At 38.9% G+C, this 17,300-nt stretch overlaps 1 protein-coding gene across 1 annotated transcript in view; it reads left to right on the top strand.

The window, feature by feature from the left end:
- The window catches only part of FBN2 (fibrillin 2), a 226,740-nt gene that overhangs the window by 191,401 nt on the left and 18,039 nt on the right, over window positions 1-17,300 (top strand). The window contains exons 42-55 of the mRNA XM_040241764.1: window positions 93-161; window positions 1,050-1,175; window positions 1,350-1,475; window positions 2,186-2,311; window positions 4,611-4,727; window positions 7,035-7,163; window positions 7,600-7,719; window positions 10,452-10,577; window positions 11,231-11,383; window positions 12,268-12,333; window positions 12,636-12,761; window positions 13,351-13,470; window positions 14,431-14,553; window positions 15,000-15,131. Of these exons, the coding sequence (XP_040097698.1) occupies window positions 93-161; window positions 1,050-1,175; window positions 1,350-1,475; window positions 2,186-2,311; window positions 4,611-4,727; window positions 7,035-7,163; window positions 7,600-7,719; window positions 10,452-10,577; window positions 11,231-11,383; window positions 12,268-12,333; window positions 12,636-12,761; window positions 13,351-13,470; window positions 14,431-14,553; window positions 15,000-15,131 (1,659 nt within the window). The remainder of the gene's footprint in view (window positions 1-92; window positions 162-1,049; window positions 1,176-1,349; window positions 1,476-2,185; window positions 2,312-4,610; window positions 4,728-7,034; window positions 7,164-7,599; window positions 7,720-10,451; window positions 10,578-11,230; window positions 11,384-12,267; window positions 12,334-12,635; window positions 12,762-13,350; window positions 13,471-14,430; window positions 14,554-14,999; window positions 15,132-17,300) is intronic.

Raw genomic sequence — 17,300 nt, 5'->3', positions numbered from 1 at the left:
TATATTTGTCAGTTAAAGTAATACTATATAAAGTGTTATTTTGAAGGAGTATGAGATTTTAAGAGTGTATTTGCTTTGTTTATATTTTAAAGCTGACTTTAAAACCATATGTGGAAATATTCCTGGATTCACCTTTGACATTCACACTGGAAAAGCTGTTGGTGAGTTTTTCTAGATTATGTTTCTTTTAATACATATATGTAGCATTTTGTAAAAATTTGTTCAGTGTTTTTTAAGTTTAAAGTATCATAAAAGATGATACTCTGGATTTGGATCTGATATAGTTAGACAAGAAAGAAGTAGCATGTTTACAGATAACCAAGTATTAATAGTGGGATTAGTCCATCAGCCTGGAATGGGTTGCAAGCCTGGTGATTGAGTTATGATATAATAGTTATGTGACTACCTCAAGATTTCATACATATAAGCTAAAGCTTTAGTTTTTCTCATTATGAATACTGTATTATCAATACATGATTCTAAGTAATCCACTTGATTTTATTAACCTTTATTGTCTGTTTTCATGAGTATATGTTTAAGTTTTGTATGTATTTTTACAGTATTCTTCTCCCTATCTACTTATGAATTTGCAGAATTATTAATTATATACATTCCTTTCTTCTGAATGTGCTTTCTCTTGCACAGGCTACTTTTCTTCCTCAAAGATTAAATGAACAATATAATTTTAAATGTCCATTATCAATGCACAGATAACAAAGGACATAAAATTAGGAAAATACAGTTGACTTTATCAAATGAGTAATAGCAATTAGGTAAGCCTGACATGTAACTTGAGGAAGCTTGATTCCCTAGGAAGTTCATTTGCTCTATTGACACTACTTGGTATATTTGATCAACTACTTCCATTCTTTCATTACTGTTCAAAGGAAATAATATTTTGTAGTCTATATGCTTTCATAAACCACAAAATCACTCATACCAGTATAGGATTGATTTTTGAGACTGAGTGTGTGTTTACCATTATTCAGTGTTTTATGATGAATACATTAAGCAGAACCATATATTTGATCAAATCTGTTCACTTGCAGACATTGATGAATGTAAAGAGATTCCAGGCATTTGTGCAAATGGTGTGTGCATTAACCAAATTGGCAGTTTCCGCTGTGAATGCCCTACGGGATTCAGCTACAATGACCTGCTGCTGGTCTGCGAAGGTAATCTGGGCAATAAGTGACCTTATCCAGGAAAGTTCGGCAGACATAACTGGTTTTTAGAAGTTTTCTGACTTACTGTTTCTACAGCATTTAGGAGTTGATCACCAAATTGATTAAGTGAATGTAATACTGATGCCAAAATGAAGTTTGAAAATGGAATTGTTGCTCTTTCAGATATCGATGAGTGCAGCAATGGTGATAACCTGTGCCAGCGAAATGCAGACTGCATCAACAGTCCAGGCAGCTACCGGTGCGAGTGCGCTGCAGGTTTCAAACTTTCACCCAACGGAGCCTGTGTAGGTAAGAAGTGAATGACTCATCCTTTGATACTGAACACCGTTGTAGGCCTCTGTGGTAGCTCAGATGGTAAAGAATCCGCCTGCAATGCAGGAGACCTGGGTTCAATCTCTGGATAGGGAGGATCCCTTGGAGGAGGGAATGGCAACCCACTCCAGTATTCTTGCCTGGAGAATTCCATGGACAGAAAAGCCTGGCGGGCTACAGTCCATGAAATTGTAAAGAATCGGACACAACTGAGTGACCAACACTTTCACTACTTTCAGCACATTCTGTACAGTTAGTTCCTGCACTAAAACCTGCCTATGCTTTCCTATCGAAAAAAAGATACTTTCAAATATAATTTTGAGGAGATTTTCCAAGTAAATCTATTCATTCATATTGAATCTATTTTACCATATATTTTAGATTCTTTTGTTAGGAAAAGAAGTCTCTCAATGGATTTTTCCTAGAATTGAAACTAAAATAAAATAATGTCCTTGAGATATACCAATCAACGTGTAAAAAGATCGTGTGATTTAAAATTTTTTTTAAAAGAGGCTTGTATACTTTCAAGCCTTGCCTTATTTTTATTCAGCGCCTGTTATGGTTCATTTTCAGCCTATCTGTAATAATTACTAGCAGGCTATAGAAACAATGCCTGTGGGGGAAAAATGAAGGAATCTTAATAAAGATCAGATACGTGTAACATGTGTTTTATTTTTTTGTGTTAGATCGCAACGAGTGTTTAGAAATTCCTAATGTTTGCAGTCACGGCCTGTGTGTGGATTTGCAAGGAAGTTACCAGTGCATCTGCCATAATGGTTTTAAGGCTTCTCAGGACCAGACCATGTGCATGGGTAAGCAGGGAAACAGTATTTCCAGGGCGTGTCATGGAGCTGAGACTCCAGAAGCGATTACCGTTCGGTTCGGTCACCCGCCACAAGTAACTACCCTGTCTCTGTCAGAAACAGTCTTAACAAAAAATGAGCTATGTGAAACTATTTATGGTTTTAGTCAATGTAAAATTTGTAAGCAGGACGCACCACAATATGTTCTTGGGTTTAGTGATCACAGCTTTCTACCCCAGATGGCTTTCACAGGCTTGTTAACCTGAGCTTTCAGACAGCGTTACATAGAAATCGCCATGGTACTAGCTCTCCATTTACCCCCTTTGTTCCCACTCAAGGTGCTTCCCAGGTGGTGGTGGTGGTAAAGAACCCACCTCTCAGTGCAGGAGATAGACACAGGTTTGATCCCTGGGTCAGGAAGATCCCCTGGAGGGAGGGTATGGCAGCCAACTCCAGTGTTCTTGCCTGGAGAATCCCCATGGACAGAGGAGCCTGGCGGGCCACAGTTCATAGGGTCACAAAGAGTGGGGCATGACTCAAGCAGCTTAGCACACAGGCACAGTTCCACTCAGAAAAGCCTTTTGGAATGCTAGAAGGCAAGGCGGTAGTAAGAGTGACAGTGTTGAAATGAACACATACGTGCATATGTACATATGCTTCTTTCGCCCAAATCACTGAACATATGAGACATATCTGCTTGCTTGGCTGTTTCAACTCTTAAAAACAGTTTTTAGAAGCAAAGATGGTGAAACTTTGAAAAGCTCTAGTACAGTAGCTAATGTGATGGTTAGTTAAGCAATAATTGTGTTCAGTAAGTACTTGCTGAGCTGATGATTAATAAGATTTCAAAAGCAGAGGGGCTTTTGGAACTCAGCTTAACTTCGGAACTCACCTTGGAACTCAGCTTAACTCCTTAAACTGATGTCAGCCACTGGCTCATCTCCACTGAAGCACTCTGCATTTGCAGGAGGAAAATTAAATTTAAAAGTTGACTATTTATAATTAGCACTTCTTGGTGTAGAACAAGCTGAAGTTGTACATCTACTCTTTTGGTATTCAAGATACACTATCTTTTTGAATTGTACAGACTTTAGTACAGCAGAATGGCAGAATTAGTTTCCTTTATGGCATGGGGTCGCGAAGAGTCAGACACGACTGAGCAACTTCCCTTTCACTTTTCACTTTCATGCATTGGAGGAGGAAATGGCAACCCACTCCAGCGTTCTTGCCTGGAGAATCCCAGGGACAGGGGAGCCTGGTGGGCTGCCGTCTATGGGGTCACACAGAGTCGGACACGACTGAAGTGACTTAGCAGCAGCAGCAGCATGGCATATCTGTACATGAGCACCCCCTGGAGAATGTCTCCATTCTTCCAGTGCCTCCTAAGAGATCCCCTGCAGACATCTTCCGTGGTCGCAGGAAAAGTTCTCTAGGGAACACTTGTGCAAAGGACATATGGAGCATGTGGCCCTATTTGCGTGAACTGTCTGAGATGTCTTGCTTATATGTTTCTCCTGGCTGCTCTCTCTGAGAAAGAGGATATGATTTGCTAAATATATATATATATGTGATATTTATGATTCAAAAATTCATATGGAGAAAATCTGTCCTCAGTTTTAACAATTCGCCCATGATGAAAATCAGCTAGACTCCTTGGTAATATCTTTCTTAAACAAAGCTTCTTTCCAAAGGAACAATAATAGCCCCCTTTTTTTTCACAATGGAAGAGTTTTAGCAGCCTGGAATTCATGGTCTAGGGAGTCTCCCCCTTTATGTGACTGTGACCTTTCTAAATATTAATTCCATATTTTTGAAGGCTAGTAACATTGAACTCTAATAGACTTCTTCAATTTAGAGTCTACTGATTCATAAAATTTAAGAAGTTAAAGTTTACCTTTGTTGTGCTGATCAAATTAAGATATGAAAATTTCTGAGGAAGCATTTATAATGCTTAATAGAACAAATTGTTTCAGTGTTTCAAAAGATTTGTTTCCTCATAATTGACAAGCAAACTTACTCATTAAAAAAACTCATTAAGGAAATGTAGGCTAATCTCACTTGCTTACTAGTCCAGTTCTTTCCTGAATCTTATATGTTCCTGTAAGTTATCAAGTGCCGATTTTTCTTAATAATTTTCTACCTTAGAGTTTTCTCTACCTCATACTTACTTTCCTTAAATAAATGTGGGTTCTTAGTATTAAATGAGAAAAATCTAAGTAAGCCAGTAGTTTAAAAAAATCTAAAAGTTTAATAAGCTACATTTTTCTGGTTAAAAACTGAATTCCTTTGAGCCAATGTTTCTTCGTAGATGTTGATGAGTGTGAGCGGCATCCATGTGGAAATGGAACTTGTAAAAACACCGTTGGATCCTATAACTGTCTCTGCTACCCAGGCTTTGCACTCACTCATAACAATGATTGCATGGGTAAGTACTCAGTCCTTTACTGCTTCTCTTTCATGTCTACAGAATATCCTAAACACAGAATAAAGGCAAAGAATGAATATGTTTTTATTATTCAAATTGCGAGCATGTGCCACAAGATATGTAATATCATTGACTAACTTCTGGTTAACTGAAGTCACAGTATTGCCTCCAGTAATCGCAAATCACTGCAGATGGTGACTGTAGCCATGAAATTAAAAGACGCTTACTCCTTGGAAGAAAAGTTATGACCAACTAGATAGCATATTAAAAAGCAGAGACATTACTTTGCCAACAAAGGTCCGTCTAGTCAAGGCTATGGTTTTTCCAGTGGTCATGTATGGATGTGAGTGTTGGACTGTGAAGAAAGCTGAGCGCCGAAGAATTGATGCTTTTGAACTGTGGTGTTGGAGAAGACTCTTGAGAGTCCCTTGGACTGCAGAGAGGTCCAACCAGTCCATCCTAAAGGAGATCAGTCCTGGGTGTTCATTGGAAGGACTGATGCTAAAGCTGAAACTCCAGTACTTTGGCCACCTCATGTGAAGAGTTGACTCATTGAAAAAGACCCTGATGCTGGGAGGGATTGGGGGCAGGAGGAGAAGGGGACGACAGAGGATGAGATGGCTGGATGGCATCACGGACTCGATGGACGTGAGTGTGAGTGAACTCCAGGAGTTGGTGATGGACAGGGAGGCCTGGTGTGCTGCGATTCATGGGGTCGCAAAGAGTCGGACACGACTGAGCAACTGAACTGAACTCAACTGAACTGAACTGAACTGAATCACAAGACAGTCTGCTGGGTTTAGTACTTACGTCAGTCAAATCGATTTAAGGGAAAAGGCCATGCAGATGATAGTAAACTATTGGGACTGATTTATGGTTTGGGGTTATTTTTACCACTTAGATGGTATCAAAGGCAGACCTCTTACGGTTTCAGGTTTATTAAAGTATTTCATATAATCCATTCTTGATTTATATTCAAACACGGACAGTCTCCAACTTAGAAACATATTGTGTCTTGAAACTCTTTTCAATCAGCTCTTGAAGCCAGGGCTGCCTTTTCCTACAGGAAGAAAGCATGGTGACTAGGTTTCTGAACCAGCCTCAGAAGCCTATTTAATCTCTGTGAAGGACTGTAAATTCTCAGTGGAAAATAAAACTGTCTTCTCTACATGGCACAGAATTTTAGTCTTTGCCTCTAACAGACAGTGATTGAAATAAAAATTGAAAGTGACTGGAGGAGGAGGAAGAAGATCCTGTAGTTGGTGGAGAAGTTAGTAAAAGATACAACAAAAAGCATTAATGATATTTCATTTACCATGTGCCAGACTCTATAGTGATTTCCTGGTAGCTTAGATGGTAAAGAATCCACCTGTAATGCAGAAGACCTTGGTTAGATCGCTGGGTTGGAAAGAGTCCCTGGAGGAGGGCATGGTGACCCACTCCAGTATTCTTGCCTGGAGAATCCCATGGACAGAGGAGCCTGGTGGGCTACAGTCCTTGGAGACGCAAAGAGTCAGAACACGATTGAGTGACTAAGCATAGCACCCAGACTCTATAGTGGTGCTTTCCAGCATAACATCTCTTAATTCACGTAATCCCATGAGTTAATGTGAAAGTAACTCAGGCTTCCTGCTTTTATGGAACCATCACCAGTCAAACCCACCTCCTAATTTATTCCAATATATATTCCTTAATTTTCTTTGTTTTTCAAAATTCTTCAACTGCGAAAAATTCAGACCTGATTGAATATTTTATTCGACTACCACCCTGTTGTCTATAGTTTCTCAGACCCTTTATAAGCTGAGGAGAAGGAAAGATACAGATATGGCTCTCTGATTGAAGTATAATCTGTAAACAAACAAAAAATTACTCATCCCTAAGCTTAACTGAAAACCTAACAGTTAAGAACATTTTTTTTTTCAGATTCTGTTTTTTGTAAGCAAAACATGGCAGCAATTCTAGAGTGTTTTCCATAAAATGGATTTTTCTATATTTTATATGCTTTGTTATTTGTCCTTTGAGTACAGTCAGTTTATCTCCAGATACAGTTCTCTACACACTGGACAACCCAGTTAAATCCATGTGTCCTCTTGAAAGAATGGAAAGCTTAAACCAACAGGAGAGGTCTATGTGACATTATTAGCCACCTGATCCTTATGATATAAGACATTTTTCTCTGTTGATGAGGGATTGTAGTGTAGCGTTTTTGTAAATGTCTACCAATAGATATGTTTTTTAAGTTGTGACTTATGACACAAAATATGTGTAAGAGAGCTCTCTGAAAAGCTAACTCTTGTTTACTTACAGACATAGATGAGTGCAGTTCCTTTTTTGGTCAGGTGTGTAGAAACGGACGGTGTTTTAATGAAGTCGGCTCCTTCAAGTGTTTATGTAACGAAGGTTATGAACTTACCCCAGATGGCAAGAACTGTATAGGTAAGTATTGAAACAACAAACAAGCAAAGAAAAGTCTTTGTGTTGTTTTGTTTTGTAAAATAATGATGTGACTCCCCCCACCCTCAGCACCACCAACTCTGGGACTCATTTGCATTTCATTTGGTCATCTGAGTACATGGACCAAAATAAGTTTCATGGGAAGTTTTGGTAAAAGGTATAAACCAAAGATTTGGAATTGTATGCAGTGTTTTGATTGGGACAGAGCTCGAGGCTATCTGTGTCTCAATTAAAGTAGACAAAGGAAAATTAGCCTCTTGCCAAATGAGTAATCCTCAGTGTGTCAAAAACCTCCGAGGGCATATTTCCCCATAGTGACCTGGCAGATCAGAGGGCTTGAGTTGAATTCATGTTACTGTCATTTGGCAACAATGATGTCATCTGTAAGTCATTTTTTTTTCCTTGTTTCTCTTTAAAGATACTAATGAGTGTGTTGCCCTGCCCGGCTCTTGTTCTCCTGGCACCTGTCAGAATCTGGAGGGGTCTTTCAGATGTATCTGTCCCCCAGGGTATGAAGTAAAAAGCGAGAACTGCATCGGTAAGGCTGGTGTTTGAGTCCGTGAACCGTTTAGGATAATGAAACCCTGTACAGACTCTGTGGATATATGTTAAATCTAAACCACTATAAGCATGCTCACCCAGGGAGTTAAACGCCTAGCTGCCTACATCTGTTTTATTGAACCATCAGAAATGATTTGAAGGCGGAATGGTGGGAATAAAGAATTTGAAGATGTGGGATTTTTTCATTAACAGAAATCTTACACTAGTCAAAGAATTTTCAGTGCCCTCTAATCTTTTTTCCAAATGTCAATAGAGACCTTCTACCGAATTTAAAGAGTGTCTACAAAAATTGTAATCTTTGGCAACCAATTTTAAAACAGCTATTAAAGGTGTCTAGAGTCCTAGAAATGTGAAGCAGAAAATCTTGACAATGCTGTTGAGACATTTTTTTTTCCTTGGGAAAGCCGCATGTCAAAACAGAAAATATTAATCCATTTGTCATAACAGATGTTTCTCTGTGGAAACCCTCCCAGCGTACAAGAAATCTTGTAACCACATCAAAAGTGAGTCCCAGAATTGCCTGGGGGCCATGATGAAGACTGACCTTTTTACAGTTACTTTATTTCACTTTTGTACAAATTATTTTTAACAGTCGTGTTGAAATTCAGAAGCACCAGCATCTTAGTATGATTCTTCTAACATGAAATGATTGCTGAGAGTTTTTTGCCTTTGAATTACTCAGTTTCTTAAATTCTGTATAGCTCTTCTGTTCACATTTAAGGGACTTATATAGACAGAACCTAAGGAAACAGTTTACATAGTAAATTAATTATTTTTCAGATCATATAATTACAAATAATGGGTATCTTTAGTCATTCTAATTTGGTGTTTATATCTTTTTCCCATTTTTGTCCGATTTGGATAGCTCATTGTAAGATTTTCTAGTGTTTTTAATATTTAAAAATAATAACACTAGAAACATCTTAACAAAAACTTTCTTGAAGAGTTTAAGATCTTTTCTTTCATCTTCTTTGTTTATACTTAATCTTCATCATGTCTGTGATCCATCTCTTTATGGAATAGGCATAATAGCAGTGTGTGAGCCATTAGGAGAGAAATAAAAATACGTGTGCCTTTTTGTATCAGAAAGACTTGGCTACCTTTTATCTTAGTGAAAAAACAATCTGTGATTCAATTAGATGTTTTTTAACCTCGGGAGTATCTTATTTTCTTTATCCACTGATAAACACCCACCACTACTTCACATGTCTTAAAAGTGTGTTTTCAATTAACTTACTTCACTGTAAGACTATTTCTTTCAGCCTAGACTCTCTTCTACCAGTTTTTCTAGATGAAATGCTTCCTGCCACGAACTCTGTGCGCACACACATGCACGCACACACTCACACACACACATCCATTCTGACATTCCATGGACATTACTATGGACACGCAGCATCTTTTAGACACTGGAAATACAAAAATGCAGCTTTTGCCAATAAGTAAGGTCACTTACTGCCTAAGAGATTTTGTAAATCACTCCACGTTGTAAAGCTGCCCTTACAATCCAACGCGACAGACGCTGCGCTGGGGTCTGTTCAGGATGTAGGTCACAGTAGGAGGCTGTGAATAATGATGGTGGCGGTGAAAGGAGAGTAGGTCGGGAAGCCAAGCATAAGGACTGGCGACATTTGAGGTGTCCCTGAGTGTGATACATTGACTGATCAAAAAGGGAAATGGAACAGAGAGGCAGCTTGAAAACAGAGGCAGAACAAGTGTGGTAAGGGGCATCGGTGGCCAGCTCACAAGATGGCTCTTAGTCCTGCAGGTGGCACAGAGCAGTGCAGGTTCTTTTAGCAAGGAAGTGATATGACTCACTCACTAAAATTCCGCCAGTGTAAGTTGAGAACGCAGTATGTGCCAGACCCTGAGCGAGACCCATGCTGAGAGTGCAGCAGTGATCTAGACAGACACATGATGTCCTCGTGGAACTTATGTTCTAATGTGCCTAGAATCATGTAGTGTTTATTCATTTAGTTAAAAATCACCCATTAAATAAGCACTTCCAGTGAAAAGAGGCCAGATATCACTGGTAAGGAATCCTTGTCTGTTTCAAGGAATCATTCTGGGATAAGGTGGAAATGATAAAATTCTCATCCCAACGTCTAAGCTCCCTGGTTCTGTAGGCACAGATTCTCAAATAGGTACATGTTTTCGAAAGCAAACCCTGGTGGCGGTATGGAGAGGGGAGAAGGCACTGCAGCAGTCTGGTTGGGGGACGTGATAATCCAGGTGGCAAATGATGCTGAGTTTGAATGTAAATGAGGAGGCCACATATTGCTTGATTATGAAAGCTGAACAATGAAGGAGAGGAAAGAATGTGACTCCAGCTCCCCAGTGTGGATTGCTGAGGGCGAGGGGCATCAGAGAAGAGGACCGGTGCTGAGGATGTGATGCCCCTGAGACATGGACGTGGTCCTCTCAGGCCTGCAGGCAGACATACAGACACCTCCTAGGAGTCAAGTCCAGAGAACTGGAGACCGACTTAGAAGTCTGGGTCATATGGATCATTGAAACTGGATATAACCTTTGACTTTTGAAGCAATAACAATTTATTTTAAAGATAATTAATCATATGGACAATGTAGTATATTGTTTCACATTGAATATCCAATGGCTAGTGAACTGTACAATGTGGACAAGTTATTTTCAGATATTAAGCAGTATATTGATTTGATTAAATCAGTAAATTATCTTGCTGATCTGCAGATATAAATGAGTGTGATGAAGATCCCAACATCTGTCTTTTTGGTTCCTGCACCAATACTCCTGGGGGCTTCCAGTGCATCTGTCCCCCTGGGTTTGTATTGTCTGATAATGGACGGAGGTGCTTCGGTAAGTTTTGAAATGATTTCTCTGTCATCCTTAGCCCTCAAACTTCAGAACTAGGCAGGAAGCCATGATGCAGTGCTTGTCACTAAAAACATATGTCTCTGGCAGATTATCATCTGTAAGTTTAAAGCATAAGGTCCTGAGTGTACACGCACTGGACAGTTTTTAAGGTGCTTTGAATTATTTGCTCTGTTTCTCCATTTTTTTTAAAAATTCCATACTAAAAGAAAAATGGTTGTCTTATTTCATCATTTTCATTTTGTTATAGGCATAGGTTTTTCTGTACATTGGTGATGAGTTGCTTCTGATATGACATAACTTACTGAAAGCTACCTAGGTTTATTTTGTTAGGCTGTAAAGTAACAGTGAGTAAAGAAGACATAGAAATCATTTTAATATTGAGCATAATTTCTCAAATTTCCAAAGCACATTATTAAGATATATAATTAAATGCAATTTTATAGAGTGGTCAACTTAAACTGGCAAATGACATCAGCAATTAAGAATTTCCAGGCCTATCTTTTAACTGCAGATATAATCTGCATCGCATGTTCAACCCATGAGAAATGTTCTATCAGTAACAGAATTATGTGTAAATTATTCCATCTTTTTAAATGACCGGTAAGGAGGTCTGTGATGTTTGCTTTCTTGATTAGATACTCGCCAGAGCTTCTGTTTCACAAACTTTGAAAATGGAAAGTGTTCTGTACCCAAAGCTTTCAACACCACAAAGGCAAAATGCTGCTGTAGTAAGATGCCAGGAGAGGGCTGGGGGGACCCCTGTGAGCTGTGTCCCAAAGATGATGAAGGTAAGAGTAGTGAAATAAAAAAGCCACTTTGTACTAGTTTTGGACTGTCTAGCAGAACTCAAGTGGGACCATGTAACTTGAAGATGAAAGTATCCCCTCACTTACAGACCTTCATGGTTCAATGAGCTCCGTAGTCAGGAACTTCTTTCAGCTTTCATATTCAGAATGTGTAAATGCAGGATGTTACCCTGTTATTTCATTGCTTCCCCCAATGTTAGTATTACTTGCTTTGAAAGGAATTAATTTGAAGAGTGAAGGGCAGTAGATCCAAGGAGGGGGTGAAAATTACATTCCAGCTTGCTGCAGGAGTCCCACATGGGTATTGTATCACAGGCTGCAGCTCCCAGAATCTTATATCAAATTCTGGGAGGCTGAGTCAGCACAGTAGCCATTTGCAAGAAGAGACGACGAGCCTCACAGATTTTATTAGTGTAGCTGAACAGTACGATTGTTCCCAGCAGGCTCGGAACTGGCCTGGTCTCTAGGTCAGAGGTGGCTTCTGTGTGTAATGGGCAGAGAATGCTCTGTTAGTTGCTCAGTTATCTCCGACTCTTTGCGACTCTGTAGACTGTATTCCACCAGGCTCTTCTGTGTCCTTGGAATTCTCCAGGCAAGAATACTGGAGTGAATACGGCTCTTTGGCTGCCCAGAATTAAATGAGCAAGCAGACAGAATCAGACACCCTGAGTGGTACCCATAGGTGGCCACCCCAAGCTCAGGTGACCTTCTCTAAATATGCTCAGTGTTGCTTTTGAAAGACTCTTACTAAAAATAGCTTTGTAGAGGAAAAATAAGTCTAATTTTATGTATATCATTAATCAGTTCTTAAGTTTTCTGATGGTTGTGACTCTCTGATAATCGGGAATTTGTCTTTTTCTGTGTAGTGGCATTCCAGGATTTGTGTCCCTATGGCCACGGAACTGTTCCTAGTCTTCATGATACCCGTGAAGGTGTGGTTTGATATATTTTATTTTTATAGTCTTACGTAAATACAATATTGTACATTTGTTTTATAATCATGCTGTTTTTACTGTATAACATATATTGTATTGCATTTAATGCACATATATGATATTTATTGTATGTCATATGCACTACATCATAAGACTGTGTTGTGGCATATGAAATACATGTTTCTCTGTAAAAGAAATGCTCATATGTTTTAACAGTTTTAAGCCTCTTTTGAATAGATACATGCAGTTTTGGCATATCTTTTTACATAAGAAAGTTCATGGATGATTCTGTATTTTAGATGTTAATGAATGTCTTGAGAGCCCAGGCATTTGTTCAAACGGTCAGTGTATCAACACGGATGGGTCTTTTCGCTGTGAATGTCCAATGGGTTACAACCTTGATTACACTGGAGTGCGCTGTGTGGGTAAGTGCTGAGTTAGTGCCACATTTCACACTCTTAAGGTTTTTTCTTTCTTATATTCAGCAAAAGGTCTCTCAGGCACTCTGGGTGGCAGTGGGATTTACAAAGCCAAGATAAGTATCCATAACTGCTTTTTCTTCTTCCATTCTACATTTTCCAGCAACATGGGTTTATTTGAAGATGGAGCGAGTTGCCCAATCTCTGCCTTCAACCAGATATACAAACTCTGATGTGTCTAGAGCTTTACAGCTGCCAAAACCACTGACTGGGAAAGAAGTCTATTTTACTTTATGACTTTCCACTTCTGCTCTTGTAGCAGAAGATCACATACCTCCCTGGGTTTGTGATTTGTTTTTTTTTTTTTAGGGCAAGCACAGCTGTCTGAAAGTTCAGAGCATTTCACACTTGACCCTCGGGGTTCTCTGCCCTGCATAAAGGCTGGCCAGCCATGACCAAGGGGGCGGGGGGTGCAAGAGTCATGTGTGTCCCGCACAGATCTGGGACACGTGTGAGGGCCAGATGGATTTTCCTGGGCATACTTTAATTAAACTAAAACCTCCACATTTTGTGTCACTTTCTTATTCTTTTTCAGATACTGATGAATGTTCAATTGGCAACCCATGTGGAAATGGGACATGCACCAACGTGATTGGGAGTTTCGAATGCAACTGCAATGAGGGTTTTGAGCCAGGACCCATGATGAATTGTGAAGGCAAGTGATACTTCACTATTATTTCTTCTTGATATAGAAAGAGTTTTTAATGCCTCAGCTTTTGTTTATATTGTTCTTATGTTCTACTGATGATTATACTCATCACAAACATATTTTCCTTTACCACAAGGAGCATAGTTACAAAAGCTACTCTGTAGCCCTTGTCTGTTAATTCAGCATCTCCACCCTCTCAGAATTGACATCTATTGCTTATTTTTTCCCTTGAGATTAGGTCACATTTTCCTGGTTCCTCAGTCTGTTGGTTAATTTTGGATTATGTGCTGGGTATTGTGACTGATATCTTCTGAAATCAGTTACATTATTTCAGAGAATATTGATGCCTTTGTCTTAGCAGGCAGTTAATTTACATAAAGTGGACTGTCAGGCCTGTGGAAGACAGTGGTTCACATTTAAATTCTTCTCTTTAAACCTTAGTGGCTACCTTCTTTGATTTTGGCCCACACGTGGCATGGTTAAGTCAGCAACTTGTGCTGAGTTTATACAAAAAAATGAAAAAGGTATTTCTCCCCCTTTAGCCCTTATTTCTGGGATTCCTCCACACTTTTCAGCAGCCCTGGTTGCCCCAAGGCTCCCTCCCCTGATTTCTTGGGACAGAAGCTCAGAGAGTTCCTACTGGAGATTTAGCTGCCAGGTGTGACTGTGCCAGGACTGATCCGATCCACAGGAAAAAAAAACTGAGCACCTCTACTTTGCCAGGTGTTTACTGAGTTTTAATGAACTGCTAGAAACCACTTCAGGTGTTGTTTTTATATTTATTTCAGAGTTTATAGTTGTTATTTGTTGGAGGATGAGTTAGGTGCCCAGTTCTCCTTACCAGAAATGGAAGTTCTGTTATCCTATTACTTTCTGTGTGACTGCCAAATAAATACATCCGTGTTTATTTAAGCGAGTAATTAGTACTGTAGGCTGAGCGCATACCTGTCTTGTTTCCTTGATCAGATATCAATGAGTGTGCCCAGAACCCACTGCTGTGTGCTTTCCGCTGCATGAACACCTTCGGGTCCTATGAATGCACGTGCCCTATTGGCTATGCCCTCAGGGAAGACCAGAAGATGTGCAAAGGTAAGGCCCCAGACCAGGAAGGAGTCAGCTCATTATTTGTGATGCCGGAAATATATTTTAATGATTTTGTAGCTCTCAGCTGTCTTCTTGTAGAGCTGTGCAGAAATGTATTCTTTGCAGCATTGCTGGTAGATTTCCGTATCTAGATAACAAGATACTTCATAGTCTGTCCAGTCAAGTCAAAAATAAAGATGTCACATTCTTCAGCTCCTACTAAAGCAAAGATAGCCCTTCCCTCAACTTCTTATCTTGAGGACCAGTGCTGAAATTTTTATAACTCTAGAATATAGCCAACAGTTGGGACTGGGCTCCTCCTTTCTCGGTTGCATAAGAAGATTACATTTTAAGAGCCAGAAGACCAAAAGTATGACTTCAAAATGCTCAGTGATAGCCTGTTCATGAATGTGTCTTATTTTTCTGTGTTTCCTATTGAAAATATTTTCTAGACCTGGATGAATGTGCTGAAGGCCTGCATGACTGTGAATCGAGGGGCATGATGTGCAAGAATCTGATTGGCACCTTCATGTGCATCTGCCCGCCTGGGATGACCCGCAGGCCTGACGGAGAAGGCTGTGTAGGTAAGGCTGTACGGGATGATGGCTGCTTGCTTGAAACTCCTCCCCCTAGTCAGAAACATTTGACTTTTAGTTATCACAGTGGAAAATACAGTGTATTGTTTTCTGTGCAAATAGCCAAAGAGATCAAAAACTACAAGAATCTGTTAAGTTCCTAATACAATATACAGAAGGTAAATATTATTAATCTTTCCTATCATTAATTGATTTCTGTAGCAACTTGGAAAATCTTACGTTCAAGAGAAATTTTCCAACATTTGTTTGCATTGTCAGGAAAAATTTTTTAAAAATAAAGAAAATAAATGTAAGATTTGTAGCAATCAGATCTTTTTAGATACGTTTCTGTTATGCACTTTGAATTCAAAGCAGACAGCTGAAACGCTAATCAAAATAAAGATAAAACAGCATTAGGACAGGATTAGATGAAGAAGACAGACTTAAACCCTCATATTCTAGAAACAAGAAACACTATACAATTTTTTAAATCCATAACTTAGTTTAATACTTTTGTACATACTTTAAAATTTATGCAGAAAGTTTCCTAAAAGAAAAAAAATACCTTTAACAATAAAAAACAGTGTCAGAACACTAGGAGCAAAGTGAGAATTCTTAAAGCTTCCCAGGGAGCAAAACCAGCTTTCCTACAAGTGGCAGTTAACAGTGGGTAAAACAATGGAGCAGCAATATTTTCAAGGCATTCTAAGGGAAAATAATTTCGAACTAAAACTTTATATTCAATCTAGTGATAAAACAAAAATATCACATTGTCAGAAATGTGTTTTAGCATACTTATCACCCACATACCCTCTATATCTTATATCCAAACTGTATCCTCCAATATATTTTTAAAAGTTAATTCTAGAGGAAACAATGATAAGCCAAGAAACCAGTAACCCTGATTATATGGTTTAAATAAATGCTGGTGTTCCATAAAAGAAATATAACAAATCAAACTTTCTAGACCACGTCAGCATGGCAGGTAGCACAAGGAGAGAGAAGAAAGGAGTAAACTCATGCCAAGGGTACTTGCTATAGGCAGAAGCTATTGAAACAGATACTTCCTGATGCTAATAGAAAAATGTTCATGAACAGTGTGTGTTGAAGTTGTCTGATGGCTACCACTGGAAGAATAGAAGATTACAACTTCTAGACATGAGTTGGGCATGACAGTAGGGCAGAGAAAAAGTTAGACTGATCTAAGAAATATTGAGAGAAGGGGACAAGTAGCCTGGTAAATATTAAACAGTATAAAATGACAGGACTCCAAACATATCAGTAATCACCATAGATAGAAATAGTTTAAATTTATGGTTAAAAGGCAAATGTACTTTTAAATATTCTTTTAAAAGTGCAGCTTGGTACTTTTTACAAGAAATGTACCAAATCAAAATGTGAGATAGATGGGAAATAAAGGGGTGGAACAAGATATCCAAGGCAAATGTTGATAAAAAGCAAGTGCATGCAAAATAAATATTAATAAATTAAAGATTAAAAAGCATAAAGATGAAAGGAGAGATTCATCAAAAGGATTTGTCATGAACTCTCATGCCTCTGACAACATTGATTTGAAACATACCTCAAACAAAATTTACAAAATGTCAAATAAACACAAGTAAAGATGTGGGAATTTTAATGTAACAGTTTTGTTCTGATATATTTATTTGTCAGAAACCAGAAGAGCAATACTATCTAAATTCCTTCTTCCTCTGGCTGCCCTAACACCCTGTGTGGTTCCTGTGCGTTTCACTCAAGTCAGTGAAGGAGCTTGTCCTTTATCCCTGGCCTGAGTGCCCTTCACCCTGCTCTCCACCTCTCCCTACCACCTGCCACTGCTCTGCCCTCAGCTTCTCTCTCATGTCACATGACTGGGTATCTTCTTTCCCAGAGTTCTTTCTCCTGGTCAGTAATCCTTTTTGGAGCCACTTTTCCAATTTTCCATCAAGCATCACCTCTTCCCTGAAAAGAGGAAGAGAGAAAGAGAAAAGTGGCTGAGGGTGGGGGGAACACTTTGTTAACCTAGAACCTGTCTTGGAAGGATGAGGTAAATTTAAATATGATAAATTTAAATGTAATGTTATATTTTTAATGTAACACTATAAATTTAAATGTAATAAATTAGTATTTTATCATATTAGTATTTTGATGAAGAAGTTTTAAGCAAGATATAAACCA

Source organism: Oryx dammah, unplaced genomic scaffold (assembly GCF_014754425.2).
Source record: "Oryx dammah isolate SB20612 unplaced genomic scaffold, SCBI_Odam_1.1 HiC_scaffold_5, whole genome shotgun sequence".
Classification (NCBI taxonomy): Eukaryota; Metazoa; Chordata; class Mammalia; order Artiodactyla; family Bovidae; genus Oryx; species Oryx dammah.
The sequence above is the reverse complement of the archived record's forward strand: the minus strand, read 5'-3'. Positions and strand labels throughout refer to the sequence as shown.